General features: G+C 39.0%; 1 protein-coding gene across 4 annotated transcripts in view; it reads right to left on the bottom strand.

Moving 5' to 3' along the window:
* The window catches only part of NRXN3 (neurexin 3), a 900,390-nt gene that overhangs the window by 843,453 nt on the left and 34,593 nt on the right, over positions 1-22,344 (bottom strand). For 2 of the 4 annotated variants that reach the window (XM_062495263.1, XM_062495267.1), the window contains exons 3-4: positions 15,418-15,447; positions 13,070-13,081 (exon numbers count right to left, since the gene is read on the bottom strand). In XM_062495263.1, the coding sequence (XP_062351247.1) occupies positions 13,070-13,081; positions 15,418-15,447 (42 nt within the window). The remainder of the gene's footprint in view (positions 1-13,069; positions 13,082-15,417; positions 15,448-22,344) is intronic. The other 2 variants (XM_062495265.1, XM_062495266.1) reach the window with 1 other exon arrangement.

Genomic DNA, 22,344 nt, shown 5'->3' with positions numbered 1-22,344 from the left:
CAAATGTGTTGTAAGAGACAAAGAGTAGTATTAAATGAGTTATGTGATGGGTTAACAAAAAAAATATTGGAGCTCTCAAAAAAGCCTGCAGCAATGCCCATGAAATAACTCCACCCAAATTCTTTGTGTGGACTTAACAGGGCACCATCCTCCCATTTCTACTTATACCCCATCTCACTGCTGCCTGACCCTCAACTGACAGAAGCACAGAACTGCTCCAACTCAGAACCAGAATAAAATGAGTAAAGTTAGGATGTGTCTGATCCCTATCACAAAAGCCATGACAACAAATATTAACTGGCTCTTTCTTGGTAGATGTAACATAGAAGTGTAAAGACCATATAGTCATACAGTCATAGCCACTGTTCTGACTGTGGTCTCTAAGAACAGAGTTGAAAGATTTGAGTGAATGGGGGGAGCACACACAGTGGTGAAACACAAAGTGAGAGCAGTAGCAAAGGTAGGACAAAAGAAGTCTTTGCCTGGGTCACTACTCTGCAGAAGAGCTCACACTAAGTTGAAACATGTTAGGTGTCTGTCAGTCATGGCTGCTGCTTGAGGAGAAGCCAGCAGTGACTTCCAAGAGCTGGAAACTGCAGAGGAGAGCAACAGCAGGTTCAGAGGTAAGATACAGCACCACAGTGGGAAGCCAGCACCACCAATATTAATTAGCCTGTCTCTGGTTCAACTACCCTGTGTAGAAATAGAGAACATAGTTCCTGTAGGAAAGAGAACATCCTTCCTTTCTTTCCTGGAAAGTGTGTTCCTTTGAATAGTACAAGCTGCAACTAATTAGTCTCGGGGACAGACAATTTAGTAGGGCCTGTATTGACAGGACATGGAGTAATTGCTTTAAATTAAAGGACGGTCGATTTAGTTTAGATATAAGGAAGAAATTTTTCACAATGAGGATGATAAAACACTGAAAAAGGTTGCCCAGAAAGGCAGTGTATGCCCCACCCCTGGAAACATTCAAGGTCGGGTTGAATGAGGCTCTGAGCAACCTGATCGAGTTGAAGATCTCCTGTTTTCTAGAGCTATTTGCTTTCTCAACACCACAGCACAATTTCTCAGAATCTTCAGGCAGTGCTGCACTGTAAACCCATGCAGTGCCAGAGTAAGAAGATTTGAATAACAGAGCTAAAGATGAACTCAACCCTTTGCTTAGGGTTACTGCTCAAAGCCAGGCTCCCATCAGGGGTGACTTTCACCAGGCCCTCTAGAAGCATATGCCAGTCTCCAGGCAAGGTAGAGCACGACCCAACCTTGCAAACTGTGTTGCCCCCAAAGAGTCCGAGCATGCCAATCCCATGGGATGGTTTCTCTTTTCATCCCAGGAGGGTGCAGGGCCCCCCTTTTCTACCAGCATTGTGTCTGCCCATTACACAGAGGGAGAAGTAATAGAGGAACAAAAATAACTCAAAACATCTGAAATAATGTGTGGCAGTGTGGGGCATAAGAATACTCCATTCTTTTCTTTTGTACTTACTACCCAAATACCAAGTACACTTACAGAGTAATTAATATCATTTCATACAACATAAGACAAGAAATTTATCACCATTTCCATTTCACACATGGACAAGCTGAGGTTCTGTGGGCAATCAGAACAGCCTGAAGCAAAATCAGAGCAACCAAGAACTTAACTGCAGACCATAGATCTTGTGCCTTAACACTACCTTTCGTTTCTCAGCATGACTTCCTCCCAAGCTGAGATGCTACTTTTCCGTATTCAAAGGTATTACTTTCCTCCCTAGAGAGACCTGAAGACTGAGCTGACTTCTTTCTCTTTGCTTAGAGAGGAAAAAAAAAAAAAAAAAAAAAAAAAAGAAACCACATCCACAAACACACTCCAAAGGCAGTCTTATTTAATCCCAGTGTAATTCCCACTGCTCCTTCTTAATCCTTTCACCTGTGAGATAATTGCCAGCATTCTGGGAAGAACTCCGTGCTAATCATAGACTTGTATAAAAAAAGAGACAAAGAACCAGATAAAACAGTCTAAAGGAAATCACAAGGCCTGATTTAATCATGCACACACATATCCATTCCAGACACCCTGCTGAACTAGCCTCTTTCACAACAGATGAAAGGTCTGCTAATGGGCCTGGAAGAGAAGGCCATAAAAAGCTATGTCAGTAAATAAAGGCTTTAGTCTTCTCCTACTGCACTGTGGAATGAGACATCACAAAAATCAAATACTAAAATAAGCTACCAACAGAAATACCTCGTTGCCTAATAACACAAAATCTGTAGGGGTATCTCCCTATCTTATTCTGTCCAGAAAACCAGTGTTCGCAACAGATTCCTCTTCCACCACTTCAGCTAGGAGACTCCTCCCAGATAAAAGTATGTATGTTTCTACTACTCTTCCTTCTGCTTCCCTTCCCTCTTTTCACTGCTGATGCACTTCCTCTTCACTGAAAAAGCATTTTCACTCCTTGAACTATTTAAACACCTTAGTTCTTTTCCACTTTCCCTTAAATTTCATGCCCTCAAAAAGAAACCCACGTTGTCTCTGTGTGCTCATATGTACTTTCCCAACAAAATCCTTACACAGCACATTCAGGGCACCTTTGCATTATGATAGGTTATTCCCTTCTGTTGAATTTTTTTACAGAGAATATGTGTCGGTTCCCTTTGCAAAATATGATTGCTATTTCTGTGGTCATGTACATGTTTATCAAAGATAAATACAGTTTTAATCTTTTTAGAGTATTGCTTTAGCAAGTGGAATCTAATTGGGAGAGTCCTTGGTATAGGAGGCAAGTTTAGTGGTTTATAAAATAGATTGTGCTGGTGCTTAGAGAAACAGGAATGGACAAGAGAAGTCAGGCATTTATTGCCTGTTCTCCTCCAGCTCTCTCCATCTCTCTGTGCTTCTGCTCATTCAACTGTAAAACACAGAAAACAAATAATTAACCTTCTTGCTGGACGGATGTGAAGCTGAATGATAATGCTTTGCACTCGCTGAGTATTTTTTGCAGGACACACTCTAAGTGTCAATGCAGCAGCTCCTTGTGCAGTGGTGAAGGGCTTTTGTCCCACTCCATTGCTGCAGAGCCACAAAGGCCCCAACAATTCGCAGAGAAAGTCACTCCAGAGCCAAGAACACACCTCTCACTTCTGAGGCCTCTTCAATAAGCAAGATGCTGTGCAGGAATGTACTCCAAGTATTTATTTGTAAGACACCAGCTCAGGAGGTTGGTGAGTTGTCAACATGCTATGTGTGCTCTGATGATGACAAAAAAAATCAGCACACAGAAAAAAAGATTTTTTCACGAGATTCACAGGTGGATATGGCTATACAAGGGAAGAAAAGCAATCACTCATAAGAATGGAGGCCATAATTCAGTATCTCTTAAAAGGAACTGCCGAGAAATGGACAACTGGAAATCCCAGCAAATACAGCTGTAACAAGCTCAAGGCCAGAAAGAAGGGAATCAGTGTTTATCCACTGAGCTTCTCAATATGAAAACTTGTAAAGAGGGTTCAATCTCCAAAATCAGTCAGATGGGAGAAGAGTCAAAGACAAAATTATTTCTGAAATAAATTTATTTTCAGTTATTTTTTGGAAGACAAAAAGGAGGGACATTGGTACATTGGAAAGCTGACAAAAATCATTATTCTCTATAAATTGCTTTGACATTGTATAGGCAGTGACCTTCACAGCACTACCAGTTTAATGCCATTTACTTCAGCATTAGCTGATTTCACTATTAAACAGGGATGCATAGCACAAGATTACACAACTAAATCACTCTTGTAAATATTTAATATCATTGCCTTTCTTTTTTTTCCCCTTTTAACAAATCGCTATCAAAGGCAGAGCACACAGTAGAAAATACATTTATTTATTCTATCCTGGAAAAAGCTTAGTGCTCATGCATTTTATCTATCTAGTTCTCCAAATGACTTTGACACTTGAAAGCCCTTGTGATCAAAACAGTCTGAAGGAAGGCAATTTTGCAACCATTTAAGAACTGATTTCATGCACTGATCAACATTTACCAAACTTGCCTGATGAAATAGCACAAAGTTTAACCCAGCAGATTGATAGCAAACACCTGAAGGAGAAAATTAGTAAGAAAACCACACTGGTTAAATAAAAGTACCTTAGAAGACAAAAAGAAAGAAAATCAGAGATTCTTCTCTTCCCGGACACCAAAAAAAAAAAAAAAAAATCAGCACTTGGGAAGTCAAAGGGAACTCTCATACTTCTGCCTGATAATACAGTAAGTGCATCCACCATATAATACTTTCATTCCATTGTGGACGTAGAGTCCATAATGTCCATAAGTCCAGTGCATTTCCGGCAACATAGCAGGAAATGCAGTGTCCACAGGTTTCGCTTAAAATACATCTCTTTTAAAGGAGTCAATAGAGAGAAGAAATAAAATACAAGAATGTAGCAAAGAAAAGTTACTAACATGTGTCTCCAGTATCATATCTTAACAAAAAATTGACTGATAAATTGAAATGCTGAGCCTGGAACTGAGTACTTTAAGTACAGCAAGTAAATTCTAAAGAAGGCCTTGCAATCTGAAAATTGTGATTTTTCCAATTTTAGGCAAAGGTTTTTTCCACAACCTGGTATAAATGGTCTGTCACGTTATGGAAAAAATGATATTATGTTCAAACTGCCAATGATCAATGTCATAAAGCGTTCTTTATAACAGTATTTCATGAGACAAGTTAAAAAGTTATGTTTCTTTTCGGCAGTTTCACAACATGGGAAAGACAAATCAATGGATATTTAGGAACTGAAACAATTCTGGGGAAAAGATTTGGTAAACTGAAAAAGGAAAAAGCACATGTAGAACGCAGCTTGCACACATGCCTACAGACTTCTCTGAGATTGTCTGCAGAGTAAGACTATCAAAAATAAATAAGAAAAATGGTCAGATAAATGTATTATCTGGATGATGGAGTTGGCCAGTCCTGCAAGGCACTGGTGCCTGAAACACGCGTGACCTTCATCAGAGCTGGGAAATACAAATGCACAGCAATGCTAGGGCTGCCCTGGGTTTTATAAAAGCTTGCAACATCTTTAACGCAGAGCTAAACGAGAGCCTGTAATCCCTGCGCTGCGATGCAGCAACGTGCTCTCCCCTCACAGGACAAGCCAACAGCTATGCAAGATCCTTTTATCAACATTCACAGGGTTGGAAAATAACTGTTCACAGTTTGATTCCCAACATTATCAAGTGAACCAGGAATTGCTCAGAGAACAGGCAGCTGAATACACATGAAAAAGACAAAGGTTCTTCAGTGATATTTATTCTATCCAAGTTTTAATATTTCAAGGCTTACAGCAACTAACTCTTTACATAATCAAATGTAATTATCTGATCCCAGCTGGTGATCAGAACATTCATCATCAACCTGGTAATTATTAATATACCAGTAATTAGGGGAATAAAGGTGTATGCTTCATAATGCTGGCTTAATACAATTCACTATACCTAATAAGACCCCAGCTCCCTTTAAAATAATATTTTTTTAACATTTGATACATTTTTGTTACTACTACTAACAATGAAAAATCACAAAGATATAGTATTTTAGAGCAAATACTGAATTCTTTAAAGTCTTCAATAAAAATAATTTGATCAATTAAAAGGAATCATGTTCTGCTTTAGAAATAATCTGACCCATAAGCAGCTCCCCAAACAAAATGTGATTTGAGAGAAAAACTCGATTAAAATGCATGCAATTGACAGAATCAAATCATAAACACTTACCTACAAATATTACATACCATCTTCCTGCTCTACTGTAGGAGAGGAGGTGATTTCTCAGGCACCACTGTGTGGTACTGCTTGGCAAATGCTACCGACTTTTTAATGGTGACAACTGTGTACACAAATCCTAAAAGTACCAGTTCTGTTTAAAGCTCTTCCTCACAAAGCAGTGCTGGTAAAGAACTGTTTCTAGTAAATGCTTTGCAGTGTTTAACAAGAGAACTAAGGCCATAATTTAGTGAGAATGATCCAGAATCCCTCAGGTTAGTGTTGGAACAGTTTTAGAATCAGATTCTGTTCTGCACTATTTCTTTTACATCAGTGCATTTCCTCTGCTTCAGTATCAGGTAAACCACAATAAAACACTTTCAGAGCAGTGAAGAATATGGCTCTTCATATCATTGCATCAAACTTCTCAGTATAAAAAGCGCATCTAGTATAAGACCAATATCTCACAGAAAATCTTTCTATAACAGAATTTGGGGACTTAATCCCTGCAGGTACGCAACATGTTCCCAAGTGCAAAACATCATTAATTTCTATAGGCTTCTCCAGCTGTTTTGGGAATGCAGTAGACTCAGCACAGCAACTAGCAGGGTAGGTTATCAGGAACCAAAATTTCAAAACAAAAAGGCTTTCAAAACAAATGAATATGCCACAGCCTGTGAGAGCTGTGTTCACACCTGATTCCTTGCTCTCTGCAGTAGTATTTTCTATTATCTTCCCTTATTTCATAGGCTATCAGTACCGATTTCTATATGTGCATTCAAAATTATCAAGGCTCTTGAAACAAATAAGGAAATGAAAACCAGCATAAGAAGGAGCTCTAGCTTCATGAAAGGGTGAGGAGAGCCAAATGAATGAAGAGTTCTGGGTGTCACAGGAAGATGTGCTTTTCCAAAATCAGAATCAAAACCCACAACATTGATGTGGGGAACTAAAAAATCACACACCCTTAGACATAAATTAGTAACTGACACATGTGACCTTCTGCACACTAACAGTTTTACAACCATTTGCATGGTGTGTTATTCCCTGATCTCTAGTCAAAATATTTACCAGTTGGTAAAGCACAGCAAATAAGGCTGCCTTTTGTAAGCTCTTATTTTTAACATACAAGATCCAGCTTACACAGCGCATATTTTCTAAACTGTTCAATACCATAATGTTATCTCTCTAGTCCACAGAAGGCCCAAGGAGCCTTAAAACAGGAAAGTCCCCTCTTTCACAAGGTTTCCTATTTTTGCAAGACTGTCTGATGGGTGTGTGACAGGGTCTATTTCAGTTCCTGATGGCATTATCATCACTTTGCTGCATTACCATAAAGCCCAGGAAATAAGCTATTACCTACCACACTCCTCCCAAACGTTATCACAGACAATCATGCACTCACAAAACAGCATTAACTGTGAGAATTAGAGTCCATTTAAACTGCAGCTGTTCCTTCATTCCTAAATAGGTTCTTAGATCAAAACCTCCCTGACTAGTCTCATTACTGAATGTCCATTTCAACTCGAAGAAGAAAAAGATCACTTCAAAAAATTTTGTGGTTTATGGAAACATTTCTTCCCTGTAATACGACAGCCAGGTAAGTAACATTAAAATGAAGAATTTTTCAAAAATACAGTGAACATTTTAGCTTTCAGATTTGCGAGTTGAAATTTTGCCTTCAAATCATCTTTGGAGCAAGAAATGAACCTGTAATTTTGATTTTCTATTTCTAGTTTCTCTTATTTTCAGAATCTCAAGCTTCAATTACTTAAGGGAAAGATGTTCTATTTATTTTTAACAACAATACTAACTCTTCATTTGCTGTTAAATGCAAAACTTAAATCCTAGATTTAATATACACGCTGGTGTTCTTTTCAGCTAAAAACAAATGCCCTAGAAAGGTCCAAACCCCCACAAGTCTATATTCTGCTATTATCAAAAAACCCCACAGATTATTATGTTCCATTTCCTGCTCTGTTTTCTTTGTCTCTTTGTTACCATCCACTGGAAGGGCTTCAATCTGCAGAGAAAAAACACTTTCAAATCTAAACTGGAAAACCTAAATGTCAGGAAAATGCACAATGTCTCTTTAAGAGTCAACAGTAAATTAACTTGCCCGTAACAGTGCAATAATTAGCAGTTAGTAGCTTATTAAATGGATGGCAAAGGCCAAGCTGCCATCTGGGATCTCCAGTTTCTTGTGATTGTTATTATGTCAAGATGTGCAACTTGCATTAGCTTTCATGTCACTGCGCTTGCCCTTACTTCACATGTAAATTTTAATGAAACATACAGCACTTTAAAAATCAGACATCCATCAAAAGTGCTATTAGCCTGCCTTTTATAAAGCACGTGGCCTGTTTTGCTACTTCTGCATCTCTACACACCACTGAATGCCTCAAATGAAGAAAACAGAGGAAGGGCGGGGGGGGGGAACCTTTCAATGTTATCAATTAAATATTCTCTCTGGGCAGAGAGAAACCTGAGCTTCACTGAAAACAGAAGACTACAACAGAGACTAAGATGACAATATTTTAGCTCCTTTTTATACACAACACAACCACAATGCCTTTAACTCTCACAGGAATCATTCTTCTTAATAAAAATGAAAGCCACAAAGAATCAGCTGCTTATTCACATATCAGAAAGACACAGTTTTAAAACAAAGCAGAAGGAAAACATGTAAGAAAAATTTTATTACCTATAAACTACAGAATACTTAAGACATTATTAAATACCTTATGTATATACAATATTTGTAAACACACATGCTCATAAGCACAAACAAAAATAATTCACCAGAACTGTCCTATTATGGTTTTGCTCATAAATGTATTACAAAGGGTATAAAAAGAAGACATCTATTCCTTTGCATTAGCTGATATTGAACATTTAAATAACTTCATTCCCCCAAATTTAGAAAATGTCATCACCACTGAAATAAAGAAATAGCATGAATGCCTTGCAGAAATGCCACCCAATATCTTACATTTTAAATTTATTAACTATAAATCACCTCTAATTAGACTTTAAGAAATTACATTAAATTATTCTTTTTCCCTAAATAAAATATGAAACCAGCAACAAAAAATCACTTACAAAAAATTATGCCAGCTAATCATAAAATAAACTGCTTGACTTTTTAAAAAATAGTCATTAAGAATAAAGTTAAAACTGAAAGTCACTATCCTTATCTATACATGATTTTTTTCTTAGCAAAGGAAAACAAACCCACTACCACACGTATTTTAGAGTCCTTTCATTAATACTTTGAATTATAGAAACCAAACCAGTGCAGTATTCCCATTTAAAACCCAAATACTAAGATACCTTACAAGGCAAAGCAGAGCTTAAAAAACACTGCCAAGGCTGGCAAGATGAATGTAATGTTGTTTTCCCCTTGTATAATCAGACTTTTAGAGAGCACAGACAATTTTAATTTGTTACTGATGTTTCACTTCAACATTTGCATTAACTCTTGGCCATTCAGCTGGACTTATTCACATACAACCACAGAACCATTTAGTCTGGAAATTACATTTAAGGTCATCAAGTCCAACCCCCAGCACTGCCAAGTCCACCACTAAACTGTGTCCATGAGTACCTCATCTATGCATCTTTTAAACATCTCCATTTACTAATAATCTAAATCCATCCCTGGTGCAACCTGAGGCCATTTCCCTTCATTCTATCTCTTGTTACTGAGATGAAGAGGCTACACCCTACAACCTTGCTGCACCCTCCTTTCAGGTACTCGTAGGGAGCAATGAGGTCTCCCCTGAGCCTCTTTTTCTCTTGGTTAAATAACCCCAGCTCCTTCAGCTGCCCCTCATCAGATCTGGGCTCCAAAGTCTTCTTGCCCTTCTCAGGACTCACTTCAGCACCTCAATGTCTTTCTTGTAATGAAGAGCCAGAACTGGACACATCAGTCAACATGCAGCCTCAACAAGTACAAGGGATGGCAATGGCCCTGGTCCTGCTAGCTACTCTGTTTCTGAAGCAAGCCAATACAAGTCCTAATGGTATTGCTGGTGAAAAAACTTGAAAATATTTTCCTGATCAGTAAGGTCCAGTCATTTCCTTCTATTCAAGCCCACAAATGTTGTTTCATTTTTCCTGTGCCATTACCTTCAGGTCAATATTATTGAACAGCTCAGAGAAATAAGAACCTCATTCTCTGAGAGCAATACTAAACCTTCCAAGACTTAAAAGATCTACTTCAGTTAAGAGCAGGTAGGACCAAAGCGGGTAATACAATTTTGCAATGTTGATTATTAAACTGCAAAATTGGCCTTTGGTCCACACAACATGTATTTTCAAAGATCCCACTCTTGCTTCTCTCTCTCTTTTTAAAGAAAAATACCTACTTCATACTGAAGGTGAGCAGGCAGCTGTGTAATTCACACTGAGCACAACTACTGATGGAAGGAAAGAGCCAGATGCCTTGGAGAAGACCCAGCAGTCTGCAGACAACAATGGGTGCTACAGGGTGTCCTGTGCACACCCAGAAACCAGGCTCACTGGCCGTGAGGGTGTCGTCTCTGTGTCAGAGAGAGCATCGTCAGTTCTTTGAGTTCCTGGCCCACTGGATTCAATGTGAATTTTGCTATTGCCTTCAAGAAGACAAAGGACTTAATTCACCACAAATAGGAGATTCCCACCAGGAATACAGACAATTTTCAAAGGGGACATGAGCCTCAGTAGAAGTCAGATCCAAACCAAGAGCGATGGTAAAACAAAACCCAGATCATGGAAGGTAACAAAATGGCAAATAATCACTTCTTTAATAAAGACTTTCAAGAGAACAAATAATATGGGAGAAGGTGATAACACATTAACTCCACTAGCAAATTAAAGTTGGATATTTATAATTTCCTTTGATATCATTTACTTGTGGGGACATTAGAGAAGTAAACTTAATATGATTATTCCTTAATTGCCAGTACCTCTCCAGAAGAGGGGATATTCTGCAATTCTTGCCAAACTAAACTTCTTGCTCATCACGTACTTACCTTACCTCCATGACTAGGCTCCAGACCTCAAATAAGCACTCAATGCATTTAACCTGAAGCTTCAGTTCAGATTAAAATGCAAGTGATATCCAGGTGCTTGTCTGTATCTCAACTACTCCAGCCATTACCCTAGGACACCTACACTTTAACTTTCTAGGAACTTACAAAAAATAAATTAAAATCTCCTGAACATTTTAAAAATTATAGATGCAGAGAAAGCCTATTTACTACTGTGGAAACAACTAATCAAACACTTGCTTTAAATTATGAATGCAAGGTCACAGACCACTATATGCTGTGAAAAAGTTTTATGAAATCAAATACATCATATCCAAAATGAAATCAAATATATCATATCCTTTGGTTACATACATGACATACATACATGACATGAGACAGAGCTGCTGCCAGTTTTTATTTAAAGCTACAAGAATGCAAAAAAATATCAATCTTCTATGTGAGTACTAAAGGCATCTGGTAGCACTTTGTGAGCTGAAGGCCATGTGTGGGTTCAAAATTACAGTCTGAGCCCTCTGAAAGCAATGCCATTTTTCACGCAGACTGATGGATCTCTGACAAAGTCACTTGCTATAACTAGAGCTAAAAACTACATGCAGCTGGAAATTGAAATGATATTTTCACTCAGTGACACAATAAATTAAGTTTCTGTGCATATTAATTAATTGTGGACTACATGTTATAATCCTCATGCCTAGCAGCTCAGTTAGGAAAATTGCCTCGGAGAAGACTTTCAGCTCAGTCCTGCATAGGCTCGCCTGAAGCATAAATGCCACCCAAGAAAAGAACATGAACTAACATCACACAGGACCTGCCCTGATCTACACCGATCCTTAAAGCACACTAAGCCATACATCAGCTAACTGAATTATTTGCAGCTGTGTTGAGGCACAGTAACATTTTATATGGTCTGCTTAGAGCTTCAGGTTCTCATATTTTTAACAATGCATATATGTGATTACTATGTTCTGATGTTCACCTCTTGCTGAGAAGATAGCTCTGAGTACACCTTAGGTATTACCCTCCATCACCCAAGTTTAGAGGGATTAGAAAAACTATGAAATTAATTATTGGAATATTTTTCCAACCTCAAAATAGAACAAGTATTGATTACATAATGTCTTCCATCACAGAGAATTCAACAATACAAAATTGTTACAAGAAAGCTGGGCATCAGAAAAAGGAATCATGCGAATTAAGGTGTTTAATACACCATTCTGCTCCCCAGAATTCACATATTACAGGAGTAGAAATTATTGAGCAGAGACTGCTTGTGCCTCAAAGGAAAGTTAATATGAGCAAATCCTCTGAGCTCACATGGCTCCCAAATTCATAGCTGCACAACTAGCCACTTCATTCCCCTGTGTCTAACCAGCATGGACAAAAGCAACATCCTCCAACATGTTCAAATCATGCTAATAAATAGATCAGATTTTTTAGCAGTGTATTCATTGGAACAGAGTAAGCCTCAGCATAACAAAACCCTTTAATATTTCTCATTGGAAATTACAATCAAAGAAAAGATTTTTCTTAAGCCGTGTTTATAATTTATCAATCAATCTCCACTTTTCCTTCCAGTCCAACTGAAGACCCATAGCAAGTTTGCAGCATTTTGCCTTTTTGGCAGTTTTGATAAGGGGTGGAAGACTGCCCTCAGCATGCCTAAGAGAGGTGTGAGCTGCCAAAGAGCAAGCTGGAGCCCCAGAGCAGTCTAGCATGCCCTGAGCTGTACTGGGCTGCAAAGGAAATGGACCTGTTTAGCAGTGCTGATCACCTCTGCTTCCTCTGCAGCTTTTTTGCAACTCAATTTCCCTTTGAAAAACACTTTAGCATTACCAGAAATGATGAGAAGCAGAGCCAGGGGAAGAAACAATAGCTCAAAAAAACTCAATTTTGAAGGGTACTGGACAAGCCCAGGTTCTGCTGCCACCCACACCAGTAGCAAAATTATCAGCAGTGGCATCACTCTAGTTCAAGTGTCAGCAGGATGAGCTCACTGGCCTATGGCTCAATCCTTGACTGACCTGACAAACCCTTTGCACCCCAGCATCACCAACTACATGTGGCCTGACACTGCACAGCCTATATTTAGTGTGAATAGGGAGAAAATAACATCACTTAGGAAGACCTCAAAGCATTAATCTTAATAAATATTTCCTCCATAATTCAATACAAAATATTGTTATGAGACTTCTAAAACTAAAAGCATTAAGTTCTAATATGAAACACATTCATAAAAATACACTTTGCCCATCAACAAACATTTTACAAGTAATGAAGTCTTAGAAAGAATGTGATCTCTACCTTTACTTCTACCTACAGACAGGAAGGCGTGTGTCCAGTTAAGAAGAAGAACAAGAGAGGTGTCCACCACGGAGGAGGCAAAAGAGAAGAGAAGGAGGAAGCATAAAAAAACAGAAAAATATGTCACTGGCCATACTTAGAAAAACAAGGAAATGAGCATATTTATCTAGCAGCCAAAGCCAACAAAACACAATGTCAAGGGAAAAACGAGACACACCACAAATAAAGCACAAAGCAAAGCTTAAACCACTGACAGTACAATCAGAAGCTGCCTGGTTAAGCTTTAATTTGATTTTCTACTGAGAAATGCAAACTGCTCATGCAATACCACGCCAGTGATATGCCTCAATCCACGTCAAATTCAAAACAGCAAGGGAAACAACAGAATAGGACAGGAAAAAAAATAAATCTCATGGTAATATATTTGCTAAACACATTTCACCTACCAGAGCTAATGTATTTGTATATAATGTTGACATTGCATATTTACTCACACATATACATTTACATATTTTATATCCATCATATTTTTATAGAGAGTAAATATTTATCAAAAGGCAGTATCTGTGAGTTTGTTGGCAAGAAAGGCGAAGCCACTGTTCCCTGATGTGTTATAGATAAACAAGGGTGGCTAAAGTTGCCAGAAGCCAATAGTTTTCACATTTTTTGCCAGACGAGGGAACATAGAAAGTGCTGATGACTGGCCTGAGTAGGTCATGCAAGTCTTCATGAGCCAGCTGGGTTGCAACTTGTAATTTAAATGTCCAAGTGCAACGGTTTACATAATCCAGTGCTAAATCACAGACTACTACAAAGAAATATTCAGTGTTATTGAGAATGAAAGTGGCCATCAACTGGTTCTGATCACTTCCAATATGCCTTCCTCTGTCAAAACAGCCTGCCATACTCAGCTGCATCCTGAGAAACTAGGACGTGCTGAAAGGACCTGTCTGCTGGATGATCCTTCATTAAGCACAACCTCTGAGCCATGAGCCCAGTTCACAGTAGTGGGGACAGAGAAGGAGCTCAATGCTTTCCAGAGTTTAATCAGATGCTCCGTATGCCAAACACTGTGGTCTTGACATACACCTATAATGAGCCAAATTTTCCTGCCTTTCCTACCACACAGGATGTTAAGCAGTATAGAAACTGGTAAGTAAGCCCCTACTTCACTTCTGATTGTTACTTAACTTTTCATGACCTCAGAGCAGACATCCATCTTGAAAAATAGAATAAAAACTAATTATGTTTTATGTCTTTCTACAATTCACTGAGCTACATAGAAATTATGTCTGTTTTACTCAAGCACCTAATTAATCTTTAGCCTTCAGAGGCATTTTGTACTATCTTACTAATTCTCTGGGCTGTCTATCCTCAGATACAGGCTTACTTAAAGCCAAAAAATGCTTTTGTGTACATTTAGTCTAGGAAAGGCTCACCAGGCTTTTGAGTCAAAACATTCATTTTCTCCCTATAGGCCAAACACTTGGTCTGGTCTTCCTAGTGTACCACTTACACACACCCTGCATTAAGTCTTGAGTCATTTCACTCCTGCATTCAAAATACTAGAAGGCATCAGGAGTGCTGCTAACTCCTGTGCACCCATGTCAGTAAGACATTGGCACTGTCAGAGGAAAACAGAACCACAATTCTCCTTGCTCTACCTGTTCTCACCAGCTTCTTACTTGACACCCTCGCAGTGCAAAATAGGACTAATTATCCCATCCTGTCACAGCCAATAGATCTGTAGATCAGTGTAGGCTGAAATATTAAAATGTGATCTCTGATCTGGGCCTAGATCCCATTTGTAGCCCAATATGGGGTTAGCCCTGTTGTTCTCAACCACTTTGCTTTGTATGTATTTGAGTATTTTAAATTGCAGGCACAGGACTTACAGGCCATTATATGCAAATTTCCTCAGGATTCATAATGAGTTATGATCATGCCACAAGGGCTATTAACATACTTTTTGTAATAATTGTACTCTTAAAATAAAGACCAACACTGAGGTCTACATTTAGTAGGCAGAAGTGGGAGTCATTACAGTTGGCATAAAAAGAAAGAAATGGCAAGATAAAGTAGTTGGTGGGCTGCATGGAAGAGGGATGCATACCTTTTGCATGATCACTACTTTCATGGAATCACTGCATGCTCCCTCCTGGCCATCTGAGTCCTAGGTTGACAAGAAGCCTTGGCTCATGAGACACAGAGGCAAAAATGCAAATGGCTTGACTGGCACTCTATAAACTTAGTTGCTTTTATTGTGCAAAGCCCAGCCCAGAAAGGCAGCAGGGACAAGGCTCTTTCATGATCAGTGACAGAAACAAAGAAAAAGTGGAAGGACTTACCTTGTTCACCCATCATCAAGTGTGAGAGGCCTGAGAGACAGAGAGAGAGAGGAAGTAAGAGAAAAAGAACAAAATTGAAAAAGAAGCAGTAATATGCATGCACACTAGCCACAGTCCAATACCCATCAGGATTAGAGCTCACATACTTGAACTAGACCAAGTATGGTTGTAGCACACAGGTCAAAAACATTTGCAGGTGCTGCTATCCACACTGAGCAGGAAAGCACCTGACACTGGTAGAAAAAACCTGCTGCTCATTGCAGAATCGTGTCTGAGGTTCAGCACACCCGTTGGAGGTGGGGGCAACTCCAGAGACACTGTACACCACTATGGGCTAAAAGGGGTATGAAAGCCAAGGTCTGCAATGACAGTCTGCAGCAGTGAGCTGTTGCTCCTCTAGAGAGATACAGAAATAACTTCTCCTCAGCTAAAGACTTTAAATTCAAGATTGCAGTGGTCAGTAAAAGGGAGACAATGAGCACACCACACCTGCTTCAGATGAATCCTCTGATCTAAATGCATACATATACACAAAGCTATCGTTATTGAACATGTGGCTTCATTGTGTATTTTTAGGAATCTATCAACACTGCTCACACTTACTAATTAGACACCAGTACACAAGACAAAGCAAGTACTAAAAAAACCCAAAACTATCTGCAACCTATTTAACTACACCTCCCCACCATTTCTGGGAAGAACTACAGATTCAGTTTCCTAGGACAGTGTGTTACTTTATGGCTCTATAGCTAAAGCAACTCTTCAGTTTCAGAATTGAAAGTACAGCCAGAAAGCAGCACAGTCCCTCTCAGTAGAGACAGCCATTATCAGCTCTGAAGATGAGGTTGTAGTGTTCACTTGGGCTGCTCTACTCTCTGATAATTCTTTCTGGCACAAACCTTGTTTGTTTCAATCAAATTCTACATCTAGGCCAAATTTTCAAATAGGTTTACCCTATTGTATTCATACAAATGTTGCTTAGATATGTCTGTATATATATATCCATGCACAAGCCATTAAGCATGAATTGACCCATTAATCAATTTTGCCAATCTGTGATGCAAGACATGACAGAACTAATGTAACAAAAATCAAGTCCTACACACTTACTCCACGAGGGACCGCTTTCATACTTGGTTTTCTGACCAACTTCCCTTTGCTTGATTCCTTTTCACATCTCCTATCTCTCATAGCACTTAATATGGCAGGGGCTTCGATACATGCACATACACACCACACACCCTGTATTTTAAGTCATTTTTTTAGTCAAACAGGGCCATGACTTTTTTAATCTCACAGAGGCTGAGAGGTCAAATAAATGTATTAGAATGAGAATTTTCAACAAGCAGCATGCCGAGTTTGAATTTGTTTATTCCTTTCTCTTTTATGGTTTTCCTTTGCGTTGGCTGAAGAAATCTAAAATCCAGATCATCCTAAGAATATGTTCACCCACAGAGAACTTCAAGCCAGATAAGGGGATTAATAACTGTACAGTCTAAGGAATGCAAATACCTTAATGTTCTTGAAGATTATTGTGGATTTATAAAAAATAATCAGAAACATAACATAGGTTTAGATTCTTTTAGGTCTTTTAGCTATAAATAAACCTAGCAGATTTGATACTGTAGGACACTTCTGGTTTAAATTACAAGATATAATTCAGTGAATCATTTGCTCTGCTAGGAGAGTGGGTTGAATTTTTGTCTCTATTTATGGCCACTGACCCCATCATTCTTGACAGGCAAATCTTAGGTCTGATCAAATGGACACTTGAAAGTCACCGTAAAAGGCAGGAAGAGAAAAGTATAATTGTTAGAATGCACAGAATCCCCATACCAATGCCAAAAAAAGTGAAAAGGCTAGAAGGTGTCACTATGACATGCAGCAGAAGCTGGCTGAACAGGGAGGGGACATCACATCCAAAGCAGAGATGGGGATCCCGATCCCTACAGGGGATCCTGTACACTGTGGGACAGGAAAGTCATACCTAAGAGGCTGAGCACTGACAGGTGCAGCTACTGGGGATGGCAGGGGTTTTGTCCACTTGGACACAAAGAAAGAGGAACCTCCAAAGAGGGTTCAAAGCAAGAGTCTACATTAAACACCCTAAATCACACCATAAGATCTATTTTCTCTCCACCAGCCACAGAGGAGCTTTAAAAAAATCTCAAAAGGTCAGGATTGTCAACACCCCTTTTTGTCCTTATCCCCAGAAGGCCAATGCCATGTGCCTTATCTGTCAGGCACATCAGCCAGATGCATCCCCACAAGTCCTTTGCCTGCAGATGAGGAGTGAGCACACCTCCAAATAAATGGAATGTTGTGGCCCCCAATTTGACCTTAGTTCAAATGCTTGCAAAAGAAAGTATCCCTAAGAAATGTTCTGGCACTTTCTGCTTCTTCACAGATTTTAAATACCACAGCAGCCATGGTACTGGTATTGCATGTACCTCTTGACTTTCTAGTCCCAACTCAATAACAAAAGCAGGGAGATTAATGAAAAATAATGTCCTCCCCCTCAATGCTACTTTTTCCTTTTTTAAAATAGGAAGAAAAAGGAGGGTGGACCTGGAGACAGAACAAAAAAATAGTATTGTTTCATAAGTTGTTCATTGACAGAGACCCTTATTTTAGCAAAGAGAATACCAACAGAATTCCAGATTCATCAATAATAATACAAATAATAAAATAAAATACAAGCTTTTCTCATCTGAAAACATTTCTGCCTTGCAATTTAAATTAGGAGTGAAAATGAGTGTATTTATCTCCAAGAAAATGTCATTAACAACCAAAAGCTTCGACCATTGAGAGATAAAATCTGTGACATTTGCAACATGTGTAACAAAGGCCTCAGTCAGAATAAACTCAAAGTGGAAAATGTGAACTGACATAGTTGTCTCACCTTTACATCAGTTTCAAGACATGACAAGATACTAAAAGAATTTTCGAATCGTAAAAGTCAAAGCCACCTCGAGGTGGAATGGTGTAACACTTGCTATTGGACTGTAAGAAACTAATATGGCATCCAACACAGTAATGCAAGAGCTGTACAAATTGTTCAGACCTGCAAACTCGAGCAGATTTTTCCAGATCAATGGGGACACCTATCACCATGCTATTTGGGCAGCAGTCATAAAGACAAGCAAATTTTTTTATCAGGCTGAGGATACAAATGAACTCATTAGGCCCCATAGCACACGATCCACATATTCTACCATTTTATGTGCCAATTAGCAATCCCATTTCAGAAGAATCCTATCAGAAAACATGATTTTTCCACCTAAGCCCTGGTGAAACATGTTTTCCTTTTAATCTTGGAATTTTTTTTCAACAAGAAACTTTGATTATAGCCCCAGATTTAAGGAAACCCAGCCAGTGCAGAACTTGGAAAAGGTTGATAAAAATCTGCACAAGCTCTAATAGCCAAGGGGCTTCATGCTTTTTCTAAACCAATCAAGTCATACTTATAAAAATTTACTGGCTGGACAGAACTGCTGCCCAGCAAAAATAGTGTGTAGTAAGTGGTCTGGAAAAGGTTAAGGAAAACCTCAGAATAAATGGCTTATCTGCCTGTTAAGAAATTTTATGTCAAAGTGAAGAATCTGGTGACTTTCTATTTCTGAACTTCAAATGTGAGTGACAGTAAGGACAAGCACACAGCTTCAGAAGAAAACTCTCGACAGGTTTTTTTGATAAACATCTGCTTGTACTCAGCCTCTGGAGACCCAGCTTCTTTGAACACTCAGCAGTAATGTGAAGAGAAAGCAGCCTGTTTCTTCAGAACATCAGTTTGTTATTAAAATAATATGTCCATTGCTGAGGGCAGACAGACCCAAACTCTGCTCTCTGGCCATGATTTATGCCTGCCACAACTGACTTTTCCTATTTAGGTCTGGGAGGGTTTTTTCAATAATTTTTTAACCTACTACCCAATCAGTATTATTTTCTTTAAAATTAAAAATCAAATTCCCTTGATCTCAAGGAAACATTTCAAACTACTTTTTTTTAAAAAAAAAATAATGTAAGCCATCTGCTTTCTATGTCAAAATAGTAAAATTAAGTGGCTCTAACTGTACAAAGTACCAAGGGCTATCACTGGATTCTTATGAAGCCAGAAGGACATTTTTAAAAGTAGCTTCAGAATACAAAGATATGAAAGAGCAACATAGTTAAACAGCAGTCCTCATCTTTAAGGGTTTGCTAGGGGCAATTTTCAGTGTAGAGGAGAAAATATGGGAAACCTTGGAAACAGTTTGAATCTTACTCCCTCCCACATTTAGCACTTAAAATGGAAAATAATGCCACAAAACATAAGAAAATGGGGATAGCACAAAACACAGCTGAGAGTGACAAGTGATTGCAGCAACAAAGGAAGATGGACTCGTTCATCTAGTTAATTATAGCTTCTCCTGTGCTACTGGGCCAATGATGTGGGGGTGTGCACGTGTGTGTGGGTGTGCATGCACTGCTGAATTGCTCTGCTAAGGCAGGCAGCCTCAGCACTTCCCTTTTAATGATGCTACCAAATTATTAGCCCAAAAGCTCTTAATGAATGGGAAAAGAGACTGCCAGGCAGCAGCAACCCAGATCTCCCCTGGGGCAAGTGTGCCCAGAGAGGACCCTTTTTCAGGGTATCAGGCTGCATAACCCATTCAGACAGGGCCAGCTGCAATCTGTGTCTGAGACAGGACATCAGACCTGCTGGTCCAGGCTATGCACAAAATCCTTTATGGCAAAGATGAAGAAAGGAATCATGCAAACCAGGGACTCTTCCAGAAATCAAATGACATCCACTATAGAGAAGAGCACTCAGATGAGTACTGGAGTCTGTTGTTTTCACCTCCTTTCTGAATATCCTAAAACCAGCAGTTCCTTAAGAAATAGGCTTTTCTCTACTCTGAGCCTCATACCCCAGCTTTACCAGCAGTTCCCTTTTCTGTTAGGGAAGAGAGTTGACAAGCTCTTTGTCTTCCATGTGTTCTTCATAAAATAGGTTTCTTGAGGTTTTCTAAAACCAAAAGCCCAAGAAAAATTCCCTAAGAATCTCCAGGTACCAAAAAAGAGGACATTCCAAACAATGGGACTCAGAAGAAGCAGCAAAACCCTTGTCGTGAAAGATGTGAAGAATGGATAAAGAAGAAAAATCATTCTGCAGCCTAGTTCAGACCTTTTACCCGCTAAACAGGTCAGTTTTGCCAAGAGGGTAACCTGATTTCTTGGCTGCTGGTGTACACAGAGCCTTTTCCTTTTCCTAACCCAGCAAAGCAGTAGCACAGGCTGGGGAGGTCAATTCTGTTTGATTCAACCATGACATGCACGACAGCCAAGGGGCTGCTCTCAGGCCCCAGCAGTGAGCCCAGCCAGGAGTGCAGTTTTGTTATTGTAGCCTCAGGCCCACTTCCAATCCAATTACACACAACAGCTGTGCTAGCTCCTCTTTCCCATACCCTTTCCTTCCTCTGCTATGTAATTCCACAACAGGTTTTGTCATTATCAGGGGCAGTGAGTCAGGGTGAAAATGACATCTACTTTGAGTGATCAAAGGAATAAGAACATGAGATAGAAACCAAAGAGAAAGTTGTTTACCCCAACATCTGTGGAAGCAATAGTGGAAAAACCATACCATCTCCTTTCACTCCCAGCAGAAACAGTATTCTGACATTCCATGGGACATTCTAGGGATAAAAACCTGGTGGTGTTTGAAAACAAAAACAAACATGCAAGTGTTCACAAAGACAGCCACATGCTCAAGAGAGTGCATGTGCAAGACCTGAGAGTAAATGCATTTTATGACTGATCCACAAAACGTGTATCACGGCATATCAGAGCACCTGATCAAGTCAGTGCAAAAGTTGGGAAAAGAACTGTTAGACATGGAATACAATTCTTCAGCTTAGAAAAGATATCTCTGACAAAACACATAATTGAGATAAAACTCCAATTGAGACAGAGCAGGTGAATAGGAAATATATTTTTCTTTATTTGTGGGAAACAAAAAATAGGAGTCACTGAATGAAATTCTCAAGTAACAGATGTAGAAACAACTAGAATAAAGTACTTTCCACATTTCAATGACTAAACAAAAGGACTTGCTATCACAGGATACAGTGGAGTTAAAAAATACAAGTGGATTAAGAAAAACAAAGACTGGGTATGTCCAGAAAAAAAAAATGTTCATCAGTGGCTGTAAAACACAATCTGGATGCAACATCTAGTCAGAAAGTCCTTAAAAAGTAATTACTAGAAACCAAGGTATTGGGAGAAGACCTATGCTATCACAGTTTCTTAAGCATCCTCCAAAGCATCTACTTTCATAAAAAGACACTTCTGGAATACAGGAATTCTTGCTCTTACCCTAGTGATTACTACTGCCATATTTTTACAAATAGATTTGTATGCAACTGAACAACATTCACATTCCAGTGTAAGAAAACTGCATTAGGGGACAGTATCTGTGCAAAGGGCATGAAAAAATCAAAATAATGGTGGCACCTATGAAGAAGAACCTAAGCCCATACATACTGGCTTCAAACTTCTAATGAGGGCCACTGACAATATGGCATAGATGGATTCCTACTCTGACCTCATACTTTTTGCAAACAGGAGACTTCAGGTGGGCTGAAGCCCATCATTTTCATGGCCCAAAAACAGAGTTTTTCTTTAAGGAAGCAGAAGGCAGCATACAGGTGCTGTTTAAATGACCCTATTACATGCAGACCTGAGATGAAGAGGGAAAAAAGCATTTAAAGATGGCATTTGAAAGATTAAAGACCTGGATCAAAAATGTGCTAATATGCTTATGCCTTCAACAATCTCCGTGTCTTTGTGAAACATTTTTTCAGGTAAACAAGGACCAATTTTTTCTCTGGGAACTACCTAGGTAATGTCTACTGGATTTTGCCCATTCAGTTACATGCAAACACTAGT

The sequence above is a fragment of the Cinclus cinclus genome, chromosome 6, assembly GCF_963662255.1.
Source record: "Cinclus cinclus chromosome 6, bCinCin1.1, whole genome shotgun sequence".
NCBI lineage: Eukaryota > Metazoa > Chordata > Aves > Passeriformes > Cinclidae > Cinclus > Cinclus cinclus.
Note: the sequence above shows the minus strand (reverse complement) of the source record. Positions and strands in the feature narration are given on the sequence as shown.